This window comes from Perca flavescens, chromosome 8 (assembly GCF_004354835.1).
Source record: "Perca flavescens isolate YP-PL-M2 chromosome 8, PFLA_1.0, whole genome shotgun sequence".
NCBI classification, from domain to species: domain Eukaryota; kingdom Metazoa; phylum Chordata; class Actinopteri; order Perciformes; family Percidae; genus Perca; species Perca flavescens.
The window spans coordinates 8374473-8390310 of NC_041338.1; the positions used below are offsets into that span (position 1 = coordinate 8374473).

Consider the following 15838-nt stretch of genomic DNA (forward strand, 5'->3'; position numbering starts at 1 on the left):
AAAGTGCTGTGTACGTGCGTTTGTGGAGGGGTGTAGTGTTGCATCATGGTTACCTTTCTCAAGAATGTCACACTCTGTACAGAGTTGACCACATGACTGTCCAACTTTAATCCCTTAACTGAACAAATGTATTCAGAACACCAAAACACAGATTCATGTGCCGAAAAAAAAAGCTCTATCAGACATGCTATTCTGTGTGTGATTTTAGGGTTTACTTTAGAATTGTTTTATATCAACATGAAAGACAGACAAATAAACAAGACAACACAAAGCCTCTGCATTTGTTGAGTTTATTGTCTTCACCAAATTGGTCCAAAGGGCTCTCATAACTGTTCAACAACATTATCATCACAATGAAATAATGGACACTGAGACGAGAGTTAGACTGGAGAAGACAGCAGGAGCTCAACTGCTACACTTTGTGCAAGACGTTATGTTATTTCAGTGCAGGACTCCACTGCTATCATCTGCAGTATGAAAAGGAATGACTGGTTCTGGTCAAAGCACTACTCCATCTCTGGTTCTAAGTTCTCTCTTACCTTGAATTTTCTTGCTCTAACAGAACCAAGTCATACTAATAAAAAGCAACTGTGACATGTTAACATTAAACTACTACTAGCCTGGATCTAAGCCACTTGTGCTTAGCCAGAGCCTTTAGGATACAGTGCAGTTATTGCAGTTTCACAGGGAGCCATATTAGCGCCACTGTGCTGCTCTGAAACTTTTTTCATTCTCTAAGAGCTGGATGCCTCATCGTGGCGGTGTTATGGAGAGCATGGGCACAAATTTGCAGCCAAAAAAATTTTAGGTCTAGAAAAGAGGTAGCAAATTAACACCCCAATGGCACAATGTGGCCAAACTCTCCATCAGTGCCTCTGTGCTTTACCAACCCGATCACAGACATCAACAGCATCTACCAACAGACACGCTGGTAAGAGTACCACAGGCTGCAGACTTCTGTCTGTCGGTTACCGTCCCTTCACAATGACTGAGATCAATATTACAAGAAAATGTTTTGGTTTTTAAATCTTTTGTTACCGACAAAGCACAAAAACACCCTGACTTGTATAGCATGAGAAATACAGTACGTTTATAAAAAATACAAAAAAAAAAAAGAAGCATTTTTTTTTTTTATAACTATGAAGAGAAGCATTTTATAAGGACCAGAACTGAATAACAACAAAATAAGTTGTATGTATTTTTCAAAACGTAGAATCTATTTACAGCATCATGTGAGAGCAGAGGGAGTATGAAAGCACAAACACAGAGAGGGGGGAGGAAGTGAGGAAAGACGAACCAGGGCAGTCAAAATGTTCTTCATAAAAAGAGGTGTTTTATTCAAACCTACTGTCAGTCTTGAGTCAAAATGAAAAGCGTTCAAAAGAGTTCTCAGTCCTTCAGCAGACGAGGGAGGAGGGGTTAGTCCAGAGCGATGATGTCATCATCGTCATCGGCTGCTTCACTTGATTGGACCGTCCGCGGGCGCTTGGTGGAGGTCTCGCCAGTTTCTGCGTCCGAGTGCTTCCTCTTGGTGCCGCTGGTCGCTGCTGCGGAGCTAGACGCCGCCCCTTCTTCCTCGTCAGAGTCGACGATCATGACGTCATCATCTTGTGCTGGAGCTGAAAGGGGGCGGACAACAGCGTACATGGATGAAAAAGAAGCAGATACAAATTTGGTTCTACAAAAGACAAGAACAGTAGTAAAGGTCAGTTTAGGGCAGAAGCACGTTTCACACAGCCTGTTCAAGGCTTTTAAGTGGCTTGTGTGAGAGGTATGAAGACAGAACGGGGGGGGGAGACAGAGTTGGTGCGCCTTTAATACCTCTTTCACACCACTGACCAGACTTGGGCCTGGGTCGTCTGATCAGGGTTCAACCCTCCTTTTGGAAATTCAAACCGAGCCAGTCTACATGGGTATTGTCCCTGGTCATGACAATTCAGAGATCAACTGGGTCACAACCCAGGGCTTTACGCGTCATATTCAGTGAACAGCTAACTTGTAACATGCTCCCCGACCAGCTGTATAACAAGACATAAACATTAAAACACTTATCAGATCATTTTGTGATCCTCCTTTGCATATTTATTGCAGCAGCTGGACAAGGGGGTTCCTCTATCGATTTTTGACCATTTTAAGACGAGGGGAGAACATTTGATTTCATTAAAAGTAAAGTTGGGATTTGCTGTTGGCTTCACAAGTCATAAAAAAAAAAGAAAAAAAAAAGATTCGCACTATCCAGCAGTCGCGCTGAACTGCAGTCTGCAGACGGGTGTCGGTGGTGTCGAAATAATTAAACTTAAAATGTTTATATGTTTACGTTCTAACGCAGGTTTTTACAGGCACTTTTGCCTGTAAAACTCTGTGCGCCAGACAACAATCTTCTGAACATAGCCATACTGAGAAATACACAGAGTTGTGGGGAGCTGATAGTCTTAATTAGCTTTGTAGCAACTCATTTGGTAATGGCTTGAATGTAACGGAAGTTCATTAATGTCAAAAAAGTTACGCACTAAAGCTAAAATACGTTATGCTGTGTGGCCCCATTCACAGTACATTGCTTAGGGTCCGTGTCGGCACTCCTGCCTGCTCATCCAAAATGGGGGCATGCAAGCTGCAATCTACTGTAGCACAATGTAGACAATGGTTAAGTACCTTATACAACCCCACTTCAAAAGATCAGAACTATCCCTTTATCTGAAGTCATGTCATCCAATAACAGAGTTGCAGTAACAGCACTTTCAAACCCGCAGCTCTACACCCGCACCACATACTGGCAACAGTGGTTACAGCCGCAGCATTTAGGACTGCACCAACTACAGGCGACACTTTTTTGACACTTGAGTTTGTGACTCAAACACACATTCGCACTGCATAGAAAAAAAAGGCAGCGCCCCCCCCCTCGTTTGAATGAGACCAGTCTGCCGATGTGGAGGGGGTGCTGCGTTGGCCAATCACATAGGTGCGAGAGCACATTCCTGGTGGATTATTTTGTAACATGAATGCTATATTTCTACTGCTTACTTCATGATTATCACAATGAAAGATAAAATATCTTTCCAGAGTTGTAAATCCTATCTTGGAGTATTACAAACCATTGTGCAGTGTCTTGGCGTCTGATAAGCCTTCAGACTCACAGATCAGACTTTGAAATCACTACAAAATAATGAAGGCCAGTAAACACACACCGTGGAGCAACAACACAATATAGCACATACATTCCTGCTCAGTGTATTTAACAAAGAGACAGGACTACACAAAATTAGCAAGCACTGTGATTTGAACTAAGAAAAACATTTCTCTCCTGCTGACCTTTAGAAGAGGTGGATGGCTGAGCGGAGTCCTTGTTGCCATTGGTGATGCTGTTAACATCTTCCTGGTTAGTCTGAGGGGGCGGAGCTTTGTCTGGGGCCTCGCCTACTACCTCAAACTCTACATCCCGCTCTAGTTCCTCACTGCCAATGAAAAGACACACACACACACACACACACACACACACTTCATTTGAATGTCACCATAAAAACAAAACATGATACATTAAACATACACATGCAAATGTGCACAATGTACCGGTATTTCATTCATATGCACAGAGGTACTTACGTATGCAGGACATTAACGAGGAGTGTGTAATCTTGGAGGAAGTCATCAACTTGGAGACGGCTGCCGTTACGGATCCCAAAATCAGCAAGGAATTTGCTGTTGTTGGCTTTGGAGGGACAGACACGACCCAAACACATTAATACTCAAAGGCCAAATGTTAAAGACTATACAAGACGATACCTTTCGAAAAAGAAAAAAAAAATTTAAGGATTGGAACAAGCCCCAACTCTATAATAGTGTATATAGAATTTATTAGCTATTCCTACATTTTTTATTTTTTTTATCTCCTCCTGTCCGGATAGAAGGTGTGTTAGTTGAAGACTAATTGACAGATGTTGCCACAGTGCCCTCTTCTGTCTGAATGACAGAATCATTGTGTATGATGCATTGCTTTCTATTTTCCCCTTCCTCCTTACTTTCCGTCTCTCCTTCCTCTGAGGAGATGAGGATGGTCCCTTTTCCATCCTCTATCTGAACATCTGGAGCCACCATGCCAAACCTCTCCTTCAGTATCTGATCAAAACACACAAAAACAACAAGTCAACAAGTAAGTAAGGCAAGAGTAATCATTTAACCCCCACATGACACCATTTGAGTCCAGTTTACAATTCAACAGAAATAAACCGGCTTATCACAGGCTGCTACAGCTAGGCACCATATTTAGTGTTGCCAGATGATAAAGAAAAGATGAAATATCATCCAAGATATACAGTAAGAATATGTGGGTGCAAACCATATTTTGTGATTGAACAAAAGTGCAGCGTGGGAGCTATGATCTGGAACAATATTTCATTATAATAATCCAAGTCCAATTAGGACAATTAGTAGAATTAGGACAGTTTCAATCAGATCACTGGTGTTCAGGATTTATTTTATGAATGACAACATCACTTTCATTGAGGCAGGTTGGTATATGTGCAAAAACAAGCTTATCATATTACCCTGTCCTGTAGAGAGAGAACCGTGGTTTTGTGGACGTGGAGTTTAACGGTGACTTCGGGTTTGCTGGCGCAGACGTAGCAGTTGACGCTGGGCGGATCCAGGACACATGGGACCAGCAGCTTCTTCCTAAGGTTGGGACACTTGTTCAGGAAGATCTGGAGAAGAGACAAACACATTTGTTTTCTTAGGTGCATTATTAACATGCTGAAGTAGTTAGACTGCATGCCCCCACTGCTAAAAAAAAAAAAATTCCTAAAGGAAACACTGGTAAATCTGTGATCGACCTTGCGGTCTGTTACAGAAAGACGTGAACGCGCATCTATCCGAATTACTTCAGTCTGGTTTGACCTAGTCGCTCCTCCTCAGCCTGGCTTTGCATTCGCACCAAACGCACCAAGCCGGGATGCACAGATTAGACTAGGTCAAGCCTTGCTTTATCGGTTATTCTGGATTTAGAAATTCTGCTTTTGTGCAATACCCCCCAGGTCCCGAAAACTGCCTGGATTAATTTAACCAGTCATAACAACTTTGTACTAACCGTGCGACAGGATTCCAGTTCTCCAGACAGGATCTTCAACCCCTCCAGAACAATGAGTCCAGCGATGACAGCGTTGGTTGTAGCAATAGCTGGAATAATGTTACCCGCCATGGCTGAAACAAACAAATCAACAAACAGTACAATTAAATACTCTAAGTTAGGGACATTCATCTGAATGTGCATTATAACTGTATAATGTAATTAGGATATCCAGAACTAAATTACATCATGTATAATGTGTCCAATTAAAAACAACATTGTGTAACATTTTTTTACCACCGCAAATTCTACAGGATATTGTTTCCTGTGTTACCAATTCACTGTTGAGAGATGTGAGACAACCAACTTACACTTTACATCAAAGGGACTCCTCATGTTCATGCTAAAGATGTGCATACGTAGATTGGCTGCTGCAGTAACAAAGTCCATGGCTGGAGGGTCATCCTGAGAACAAGAGGGGGCGGTGAAGGCACTAAACTCACACAAGCCATTAAAACCACGTAAAACGATGTACTCTAGCAAGAAACTCAAAATGGTCAAAAAACTCATTTAAAGTTGTTTTTTTTCTTCTTTACAATGCTTTTGAGTTTTTACAATTAAAAGACATATGTATGCATCTCTCAGGGTTTTTCTAGAAGAGCTGAGATATTTACAGAAGGTACGCAAACATTCCCTCTATGACTTTGTGCTAGTGTTTTTTACCTTGTCCCACACCAGCTCGGCTCCTTCTCCCTTCTCCTGCAGCTGTGAGCGGAGAGTCTCCACGCTGTGCTGGAACAGCTGACAGAGAGCCCAAACACCCAGAACCTGCTGGTCCTTCAAGCCTGAACCCACAGACTCCTCCTTAGGATATGCTGGGAGACACAAACCAGTATGAATAAACATTAAAAGGTGCTGTAGGTAGGATTGTGAAGATCCAGGACTTAGCCAAAGAATTTGAACATCGACAACTTCTCAGTCCCTCCCCCGCTTTCTGCTAAAGCACAAACAATCTCCTAAGCCCCTCCCCCCACAAGGGAGAATGAATGCATGTGCATGAGCAGCGATTGACACGCTGTTAGACACCCCACTCTGGCCCTGATTGGAGGATCTGAACAGGGAGCAGTGGATTTTTGCAAATCGCACTACAGGCTGTAGATGGTGCCAGAGGAGCTGGACTTTTTTCAAAATTAACCCTTTCATGTAGTTCTACTCAAACATAGGGTCAGTTTCAACAAATATGACAGAAAGTTAGTTTTAAGTCTTACCTACTGCATCTTTAACACAAGCCACGCAATAGCTTTTAATATGAAGCAGCCAACAGCAGGAAAGGTTCAGTTTGCATCAGCAGTAACTTAACATAGCTTCAACAAGACTGAAAGCAATCAGTAAACAGTCAAATAAGGCTGATATCTGAGAATACAAACAGAAACACAGGAGTGAGACTAAACTCCAAACCACATTGTTAGCATTGTTCATTTAACCAAAAGCTAAAGTTTTCCCCGACATAAATACTTAGACATACCGCTGTTCTCTAGCTGCTGCCAGTCCAGAGGTAAAGGAGCTTTCCTCTTCTTCCACAACTTGTCCATGGTCAGCAGGTACATGATGTCATCTTTGAAAAGCTGGGGAGAAGGGCCAATCAGAACCAAGCTTGTTTCTGTATGTCTTTAGTTATAATATGCCAACATAGTACTGATTAAATCACTCAAACTGCGATGTGTTAAAATTTAAAGAAGCGTTAGTATAAAAAGGTAAAGCACATTTTAACAAAACCCTTGAAAACCAGACCCTTTTGACAAAAACAATCCAATTATACCAACACAAAAACTTTAACAACACACTCTTAAGTTTGATTTCCATCCGCATGTTTCTACCATGGATTAGTGTGAAAAACAATTTCCACCTAAATGAGATATCCTATTTACAGTACAGGCTAAAGGTTTGGACACACCTTCTCATTCAATGAGTTTCTTTATTTTCATGACTCTTTACATTGTAGATTCTCACTGAAGGCATCAAAACTATGAATGAACACATGTGGAATTACTTAACAAAAAAGTGTGAAATAACTGAAAACGTGTTATATTTTAGATTCTTCAAAGTAGCCACCCTTTTTTTGATAACTCTGCAAACCCTTGGTGTTCTCTCAATGAGCTTCATGAGGTAGTCACCTGAAATGGTTTTCACTTCACAGGTGTGCTTTGTCAGGGTTAATTAGTGGAATTTGTTCCCTTATTAATAAAAAAGCAAAGTGTGGCTACTTTGAAGAATCTAAAATATAAGACATGTCTTTTGGCCTGTACTGTAGGTTTTATGTCTCTAATTCATTAATACATTCATCGTGTTCTATTAGACGCTGTGTTTTGTCTTCTGCAAGACACCAATGAAAACAAATAGTAAAAGAGCAAAATTCTAAGAATATATAAAGTGGAAACTTCCCAGGGGAATTAACTGGAAAAAACGGAAATATAGGGTTTATTTGCTCAGCCTGTATTTACAGGGTTGCTACTCTTTTGTAGTGATGCATTTCAAGGACAAATATTTCAGAAGTAAGGGCCTGTAATTCAAATAGATGTTCACATATACCAGTTGACCCAGCACAAAAAAGGGAGTTTTTCCTTGCCACTGTCGCAATAGCCACTGCTAATGCTTGCTCTTGAGGGAATTACTGTAATTGTTGGGGCTTTGTAAATTATAGAGTGTGGTCTAGACCTAGTCTATCTGTAAAGTGTCTCGAGATAACTGTTATGATTTGATACTATAAATAAAATTGAATTGTGATATATTTTTAATCATTAAAATATGCACATAGAGCTGTGCCATATAAAGAAAAGAAAATATCACAATATTCTTTACCAAATACATTGATGGCATTTTTGACAGGACAGCTGAAGACATGAACGTGGGAATGACAAGCAGCAAAAGGGCCACAGGTTGGAGCCGAACCCAAGCCCGCTGCATCGAGGAGTAAACCTCTATATATGGGCGCCCGCTCTACCAACTGAGCTATCCGGCAAATAATAGAAAAGCTAGAACAGTCTCGTAAATTCAGAAAATTACATTACTTTACTGTAATGCAGCCTTAAAAACCAAGAAAAGACAACACGTGTCATTACCATATCCAAAATGTAAGACAACATCTAGTAATGTATCCCACACACTTTGCATTTGAATTTCTGAAACCATCATACAAGTTTGATTTGTCTGACTGGTACCTTGTTGAAGAGTTTGACAGGGTCGTATCCCGTGGAGCGAGCCCATTCCTTGGTGGAGACTCGCTTGATGTCCCCATCCTTTTCTGAGGCTGTGGCGCGAGCTGCCGTGTCTTCTGGATTCCCTGTTTACAGAACACACACATTTTACAGTGTAGGGTGCTTGTATGTATATTTCTAGCTGTATCGCTATCCATTTCTGTTGTTTGAACAAACAAATTGCAAAACTGCTGCCCCAAACTGCTAGATCAAATATCAGAGCCAAAGAAATATAACTCATTAGGGGTGTGACGAGACACTCCGCTCACGAGACGAGACACGAGAGTGGGTTCACAAGAACGATACTGAGACCATTTAAAAAAGGAAAATTAAATGCTGAAATACGACTGGAAAAAATAGTCTTTTATTCAATCAAGTCACAAAATGAAAAATTAGCAGTGTAAAAGGTTTTGCTACAAACTAAAATGACTTCTCTCCTGTATAACTAACCTCTTCAGACCTAATAACCGCGGCACCCCTCTCTCCTCCCAAACCCATCCCTACAACCTATTAATCAAAAAATTATTAATTTCTTACACTGCACTGTAACTTTTTTTCTTGTATTTTATATTATTATTCTTTGTTAGCCTGTTTTATTTCCATGACTGTTTTGAATTGCTCTTTAATGTTTTATGTAAAGCACTTTAAATTGCCTTGTTGCTAAAAGGTGCTATAGTAATAAAAGGCTTGCCCTACAACCCAACCTGTCAGTCTGTCGGCAGGGCATAGGAACGCTTTCGTCTTGTGCCTGTCAGTCGGTCACCAGGGCAACAGAGAACACCCGTCTGTCTCGGAAGTGTAACATTAACTGCATGGCGATCTCGCTATTATATTGCAGCAAACGCTGTCTGCGTGAACTTTTGAAAACTGTAACTTGTGTCTGCTTACTCGGCATTGCCGTGACTCACTGTGACTTTAACACACTGCAGAGGCCCTTTCGTCCCGTCTGCACCGCACCTCTGTGTGTGTGTCTGTGTGTGTCGGAGCTGAGCCCCGCTCTCTGTGAAACATGCAGAGAGGACAGAGAAGCTTGAGGTTACGCGCTTTGAGGTACCAAAATTTGACACCCATTGATTTAATGTGAATTGGTAGTACCAACATAATTTTGCACTCATGCACGGATATCGCGAGACAACTTTTAACCTTGACGAGAAATATAACGTTTTAATTGAGATCTCGTCACACCTCTATAACTCATTAGATAGATATTGTGGAACAACTGCAATGCCACGCTCTCACTCACATGAAGCCTCTGGGTCCGCTGTGTCAGGGGACACCTCTTGATCTGCATCCTCTTCTCCAAATAGCTGGCTATAGTGGCAATAGACAAACAATGCAAGATGACCAATAGGACACAGCATTCTGGCCTCTTTTGTTCAGCGCCACATAGGGCCAGTCTACTGAAGGTTTATTGTGCAGTGTGCCTATGTTTGAATTGGTGTTAGTTATGATGAACCTTACTTGAAGAGATACTTGGCCCAGACGATGCAGTGAATGGGCTCAGACGGTGTGTTTCTGATGGTGCATCCTGGGAAGGTCTTCTGGGTGGGCTTAGGTTGGCATTCGTAGCACTCCGTCATTCCCTGGGGAACAAGGAGAGAAGTGAGAGGAAGGAATAAAAGAAGGAAAAATGGCAGACAGAGACACAGTGAGAGATGGAATAGTCCATGCCCATCAACATTTTACTGGATAGGAAATCTATGCAATGGATGTTATAACAAGTAACATACTGATGTGCATGTTCTACCTTCTTGATGACTGTGACTTGTCCCAGGTATCCAGCAGTGCCACTCTCTATCAAAGGGATGTCTGCTGCCAAGCACATCCTGTTCACATGGTTACGGGCCACTACGGAGACAGAAAGTGTTTTATTGTCCTCATCATTTGAATGTGTTGGCAGTTAGGAGTAACACAAAATGTCTGGGTAGTGAGGTCACGTGAGAATACCTCGGTTATCCAGAGCATTCATCACTAGCATGAAGTTTCTGAAGAACTCCACGTTGTAGTCAGGGCTGTTGGTTGGGGGGACATGACCAAATCAAAAGGACAACACATCAACCAAGCACAACAATATAGCAGTAAAACAAATAACTGACCCTACTGACAAAGTCTGCAACTTTTTAATTAGTTTAATAAAACGGACTGACTGAACTCACTTCATGATGCTGTCATGGTAGGCAGTGATATTTGCAGTGGGACAAAACTGCAAGGCGCTCTCCTTGGCCACCTGCAAAACAACAGGAACAAAGCAACCGACTGAGTCAGAATATGTACAAACAGTACAGCGAAAACGATTTTGTATATATGGTGTGATGTAACAGAAATTGGGCTGCACAATATATTTTTTTTTTTTTTTTTTTTTTAAATCATCATCGCCATATCAAATGGCGCAACAACCATATCGCGAGAGACTGCAACATATCGCAAAAGACACTCTTTTGTGTTTGTTGAAAGAAAATATCAATAGAAATTGCACTTTAAAATGTAACAGTCATTCTTTATTTAGTGGTGCCTTTTATATTCAATTCATTATTTGAATTTGTTCAATAAAAGAATGTTCGAAATGATTTTCTTTCATTCGTTTTAAATTCAACAAGCCATTTGTTGTATTTAGCACAATACTGAGAGCAGCAGAAATTCAGAATTGAGTGCACTTTAATATCAGTTTATTTATCGCGACTAATATCGTTATTTCAATATTCAACGTTATTGTATATCGCATATTTTCCTCGCATTGTGTTTTGGGTGTTCAACATAACACATTGTCAGCTCAAACAGGATTAACAACACTACATCATCCCTTATATTTACATACCTGTGCTTTAGACTTGCCAACATGCTTCTTCTGAAAAAGGAACTGGCGATTGAGGTTGCTGACATCAATTGTGTCCAAGTCAATCTGTCGAAATCAATAGGGTTCTAATGTCAGTCAATTATACATGTAATGGGATATGACGACAGCTTATTACAATCAACCTGTCACACAAGCACCGCGACAGCTTTTAACAAAGCAATTTGTTTAAAATGAAATTTGGATAAAATTATCTGCCTGTACACATGACAAATAGTAACAAATCCACTATATAATAAGGGTATTCTCCATATCTTTTAAAATACTGATGGGATGTCTGCAAAATGTTACTGTGTTAATAAGCTGCCTGTGACGACACCATTGAATCTTAAATTCATCTTACGGTTTAAGAAGGTTCGTTTCAAAAGTCAGTCTCATTGCTTTTGTTATGAATAAGAATTGTAAAAACAACAGAGTTAAGAAATGTAAAACATTGATCCAAACAGTCAACAACAGTAACGTTACCGACAAGGTGGAATAATCCTCTTGTGATTTTCATCTATAGAGCTCTACTGTTAAAGCTTTCAGACTTCCTCAGAGCCGTTCTTTCATTTGACTGCTCTGCAGCGCCACGTTACATCCCGCAACGCCCTGCTGTGATGTTCATACGCACAGAGTAGTCAGGATCCGGTATAGGAGACTGCACTACTCAGTATGACACGATGTGCCCTGCTATGACATGAACTTCCACGATAACCTTCGAAGTCAATGTGACTTCTAATGTGACTGTTATCACCACTGTTCATCACGCCCCCAACCGGCCCGTCAGACACCGCCTACCAAGAGTCTGGGTCTGCCGAGGTTTCTTCCTAAAAGGGAGTTTTTTCTTGCCACTGTCGCAATAGCCACTGCTAATGCTTGCTCTTGAGGGAATTACTGTAATTGTTGGGGTTTTGGAATTTATAGAGTGTGGTCTAGACCTACTCTATCTGTAAAGTGTCTCGAGATAACTTTTGTTATGATTTGATACTATAAATAAAATTGAATTGAATTGAATTGACTACAGCACACAATCATTTACCTTAGATACAGGTATTACATATGTAGGCTAACTGAAGTGCTAATTTTGGCAGAACTAGTCTCAGGTAACCTACTATGCATATTTTAAAAAGAGTTGCTTACAAACTGCCCTCCAGCAACTGTATATTCTTTTATTCCCCTTGGAGAGTTAAAGGGCCTCCTATCTGATGTTTATGAATCGCGTCATAGTTTATTAATTTCATTTAATTTGCTGTTCTTGTAACGGGAAGTTATGCTGGTTGTGTATTTGTTTGACTAGGAATGTGTCTTGTTCTCAGCTCTTTTTTGTAATGACACAAAATCTAATTAACGGACACAAATTTTGCAAAAAATTTGCAGCACAACATAACCGGACATAACCAAACAAACGGGGTGCCCAAGTGTCTGTGCTGGTATTTAGCCACTAGCCAGCCTGCCGTCTAACGTTAGTTGGCCGTAACATTTCAAAGAAGTAGTCCAGCTAACTTAACATTAGCAGTGTTAATGGCGCCAAATGCTTCCGCTACAACTGCTATGGCAGTGTTCATATTTGTACGACTTCATGGCCGGGCCTGTCCACTTGAATATACACTCGGGGACGGAGGGGACAACAAGAAACCACCACGAACACTCGTATGTTTTACATATTTAAATGCCATGTCCCAGGAGTTAGCCGGAGCCCGCACACCTGCAGGCGCAGTCTGTGAAGCACAAAGACCTAGCATGATAGCCAGCAAGCTAACAGACACACACACAAACAAACATAAGTATGACGGACCACTTCGATGTTTTTGAAGCCGGTGAGGACGAGGTTCTTCAGCAACTCGCAGCCGATCCCCCCCGCTCCCACCACTAGCACCTTGCAGGTGGAAAGGGAGTCAGACAGTTCTTTTCGGAGGGAACCCACCAGTTGGACCATGTTGATCAGCTAGCTAGAGACAGAAACAGAGCCTGCAGCACCAAGAGGCTAGCGGCTAGCTTCATCTACAGAACAATTAAGGTCTCGCCTACTTCCGGGTTAATCAACTTCTTCTGTACGATTCTTAGGCGCTTGTTTGTCATATTGGCGCCATTAGCGCCCTCTTCTTGAAGGTCGGCAATTCAACGTTGATGTGCGTTTGACGTCTATGGTTTGAACAGGAATTATTACAGGAACCCATAAATGTAATTAACATACATTGTAGTTAGAGTAAGGCTGGAATGAAATGTACGGAAACGTAATGAATTCACTTGAAAAAAAAATATAGGCCTATTTTCCCTGTATTGAGATATAGCTAGCTATAATTTCAGAAATTCTTAAATAAGTGTCATGAAAAAAAAACTGGTCTGTTTTTCTGAATTAATTAGATAATTTTTATCAGAAATTATGAATAACTAAATGAAAAAAGTCTGCTAAATTAAAGTAATACTAATACCAAAATTAAAATCCTGCCAGAAGCTGTCATCTGCATACGGTTACTGCTAGATAGATAGATAGATAGATAGATAGATAGATAGATAGATAGATAGATAGATAGATAGATAGATAGATAGATAGACATTTTTGAGTAAATGTACTTTTGTCATTTTTCCAGGGTGAACACAAAACTTGCTTGGAATGAACGTGTATTATTAATAATAATAATAATAATAATAATAATAATAATAATAATAATAATAATAATAATAATAATAATAATAATGAAATTGGGACTCCTTTAATGATGTTTTATCATTTTTATTAATTAATCTTTTGGATAGCACAATTTAGATGTAAAGGTTAAATTATCTTTAGAAATAACGTTTTAATGCAGTTATTTGGCCTGAATGATTAAAATTACTGACACTACCAATTAGGCTACAACATTATTTAGTAGACACAATCCATACCTTGGACTTTAAAAAGTTTGAAAAGAGGAGTTGCAGAGGCAATGAGAAACACAAAGTCAGAAAAATGTGGTTGGGAAATAACAAAAGTAGGTTCCACTTGATGTTGGGCTGGTTCAGTGAGAAATAAGAAGATCCTTTGCCAAGGTCAATTAGTCACTAATAAATATCTGCCTATAGCCTATCTGACATCACTATTTCACTTGACTACAATACAGAGGCTACAGAGAAAAATAATATTCTAAATATTTATTCTAGGATACATTTAAAAAATGTAGAATGTGTCCAGTAGGCCCATTACCTGGCTAAACATTGTTAGAAAGAAATTGCCTAACATATAGTGGAGTGTGGGAAATTCTAGATAGAAAGATATGAGGCAATTATCACTGAATCAAACACATCCATGTGCCATACAGTGTCCAAGCATGTTCTAATGCTCTGTTGTAACCTCACATGAAGCAGGTTTACTGTCGGGTGTGCCTGCACGCACGAGCGAAGCAAAATAGCCTAGGTGAACAGTGTATTATGGTCAGGATGCCGGTTAGCAGCTAATATGGTAAAAAAAAATTTAGGTGCAGACTTTAGGCCTACTGGTAATTGTAATGTATTTTCTGTCAGCAGCCTTAATGAAACAAATAAGACTTCATGCCAACAATCTAGCAAAGCGTATAGGCTATTCTGTGCAAATAAGCACACTACTGGTCAAAAGTTTGGGGTCACTTAGAAATTTCCATTCCACTCCATGACAGACAGAATTCCAGCTGAGATCAGCTACATTGTTCTTTTAATCAGGGCAGCAGTTTTCAGATTACGTTATGTCCTTACATAATTGCAAAAGGGTTCTGGACTGTTGTAGAAAGAAGTGGCTAATCTTTAATCCAATATCTACATTACCCATTATCAGCAACCATTCATCCAATGTTCCAAAGGCACATTCTGTTTACTAATTTGATATCATTTTAAAAGGCTAACTGAGAAAACATTGGAGAACCATTTTGCAATTGGTTAAAAAAAAAAACAATGCAACTGATCTCAGCTGGTATTCTGTCTATAATGGAGTGGAATGGAAATTTCTAAGTGACCCCAAACTTTTGACCGGTAGTCAAAGTACAAAGACAGCTTAAATTGTAAATTTGGGAGTTACAGAGCCTGAACAACAATTAATGGTTTTAATCGTTAGCCCAAACATCTTATTCATTTTTCCCCTCTCTTAATTTAATTTGCTTTTGAAACAAACTAATTGAAGTCAAATGTGTTGTTCCATGTTTTAATGATGTAATAACTTAGACTAGGGTATATACTGTTACACATTATTATCATTTTCACACAAAAAGTCTTAAAGAACTGGAGTTTATGCGGAACGTGAAAGCCGCACCGCACCAGTTGACCAGAAAGTTCTCTCCGTCACAGCTGGACCAGCAGGAGGCTACTCTGCTAAGTGTGTATGCTTTGCCTTTGAAGTAGCCTAAGTTATTTCATGCAAATCACACAATGTCATTTAAACATCTGTTTAATCTAGCAGGTAAACGTAGCCTAGGCTATGTGAAAAAAGCGAATAATAATTAGCGAAAGATTCTACCGCTGGATTAAATTGGATTTAAGGATTAAAAAAAAAACTTGCAATTGACAATTTTTGGAAACACGTTTTTAGTTGTCTAAGAAAAATGTTCTTGTCTATGCTCTTCTTTGTCAATCATTTACATTCTGTTGTGTAAACAAATACGTGTGATTTGGATCAATAGGGCAACGGGTAAACTAACGTTACACGTTGTATTTGTCCCTGTGCCTGCCTGCGTGTGTTCGCGTGGA

At 40.1% G+C, this 15838-nt stretch overlaps 1 protein-coding gene across 1 annotated transcript; it reads right to left on the reverse strand.

Moving 5' to 3' along the window:
* Positions 1-274: 274 nt before the first annotated feature.
* Positions 275-13252, reverse strand: uba2 (ubiquitin-like modifier activating enzyme 2). Its single transcript, XM_028586205.1, has 17 exons — positions 12942-13252; positions 11129-11212; positions 10470-10540; positions 10261-10325; positions 10061-10161; positions 9775-9896; positions 9557-9624; positions 8278-8399; positions 6585-6684; positions 5783-5934; positions 5431-5524; positions 5081-5193; positions 4542-4697; positions 4017-4113; positions 3601-3706; positions 3310-3452; positions 275-1619 (listed from the first exon to the last, which is right to left on the reverse strand). The coding sequence occupies exons 1-17, from the start codon at positions 13080-13082 to the stop codon at positions 1420-1422; spliced, it is 1935 nt and encodes a 644-aa protein (XP_028442006.1). The 5' UTR covers positions 13083-13252; the 3' UTR covers positions 275-1419.
* Positions 13253-15838: the final 2586 nt, after the last annotated feature.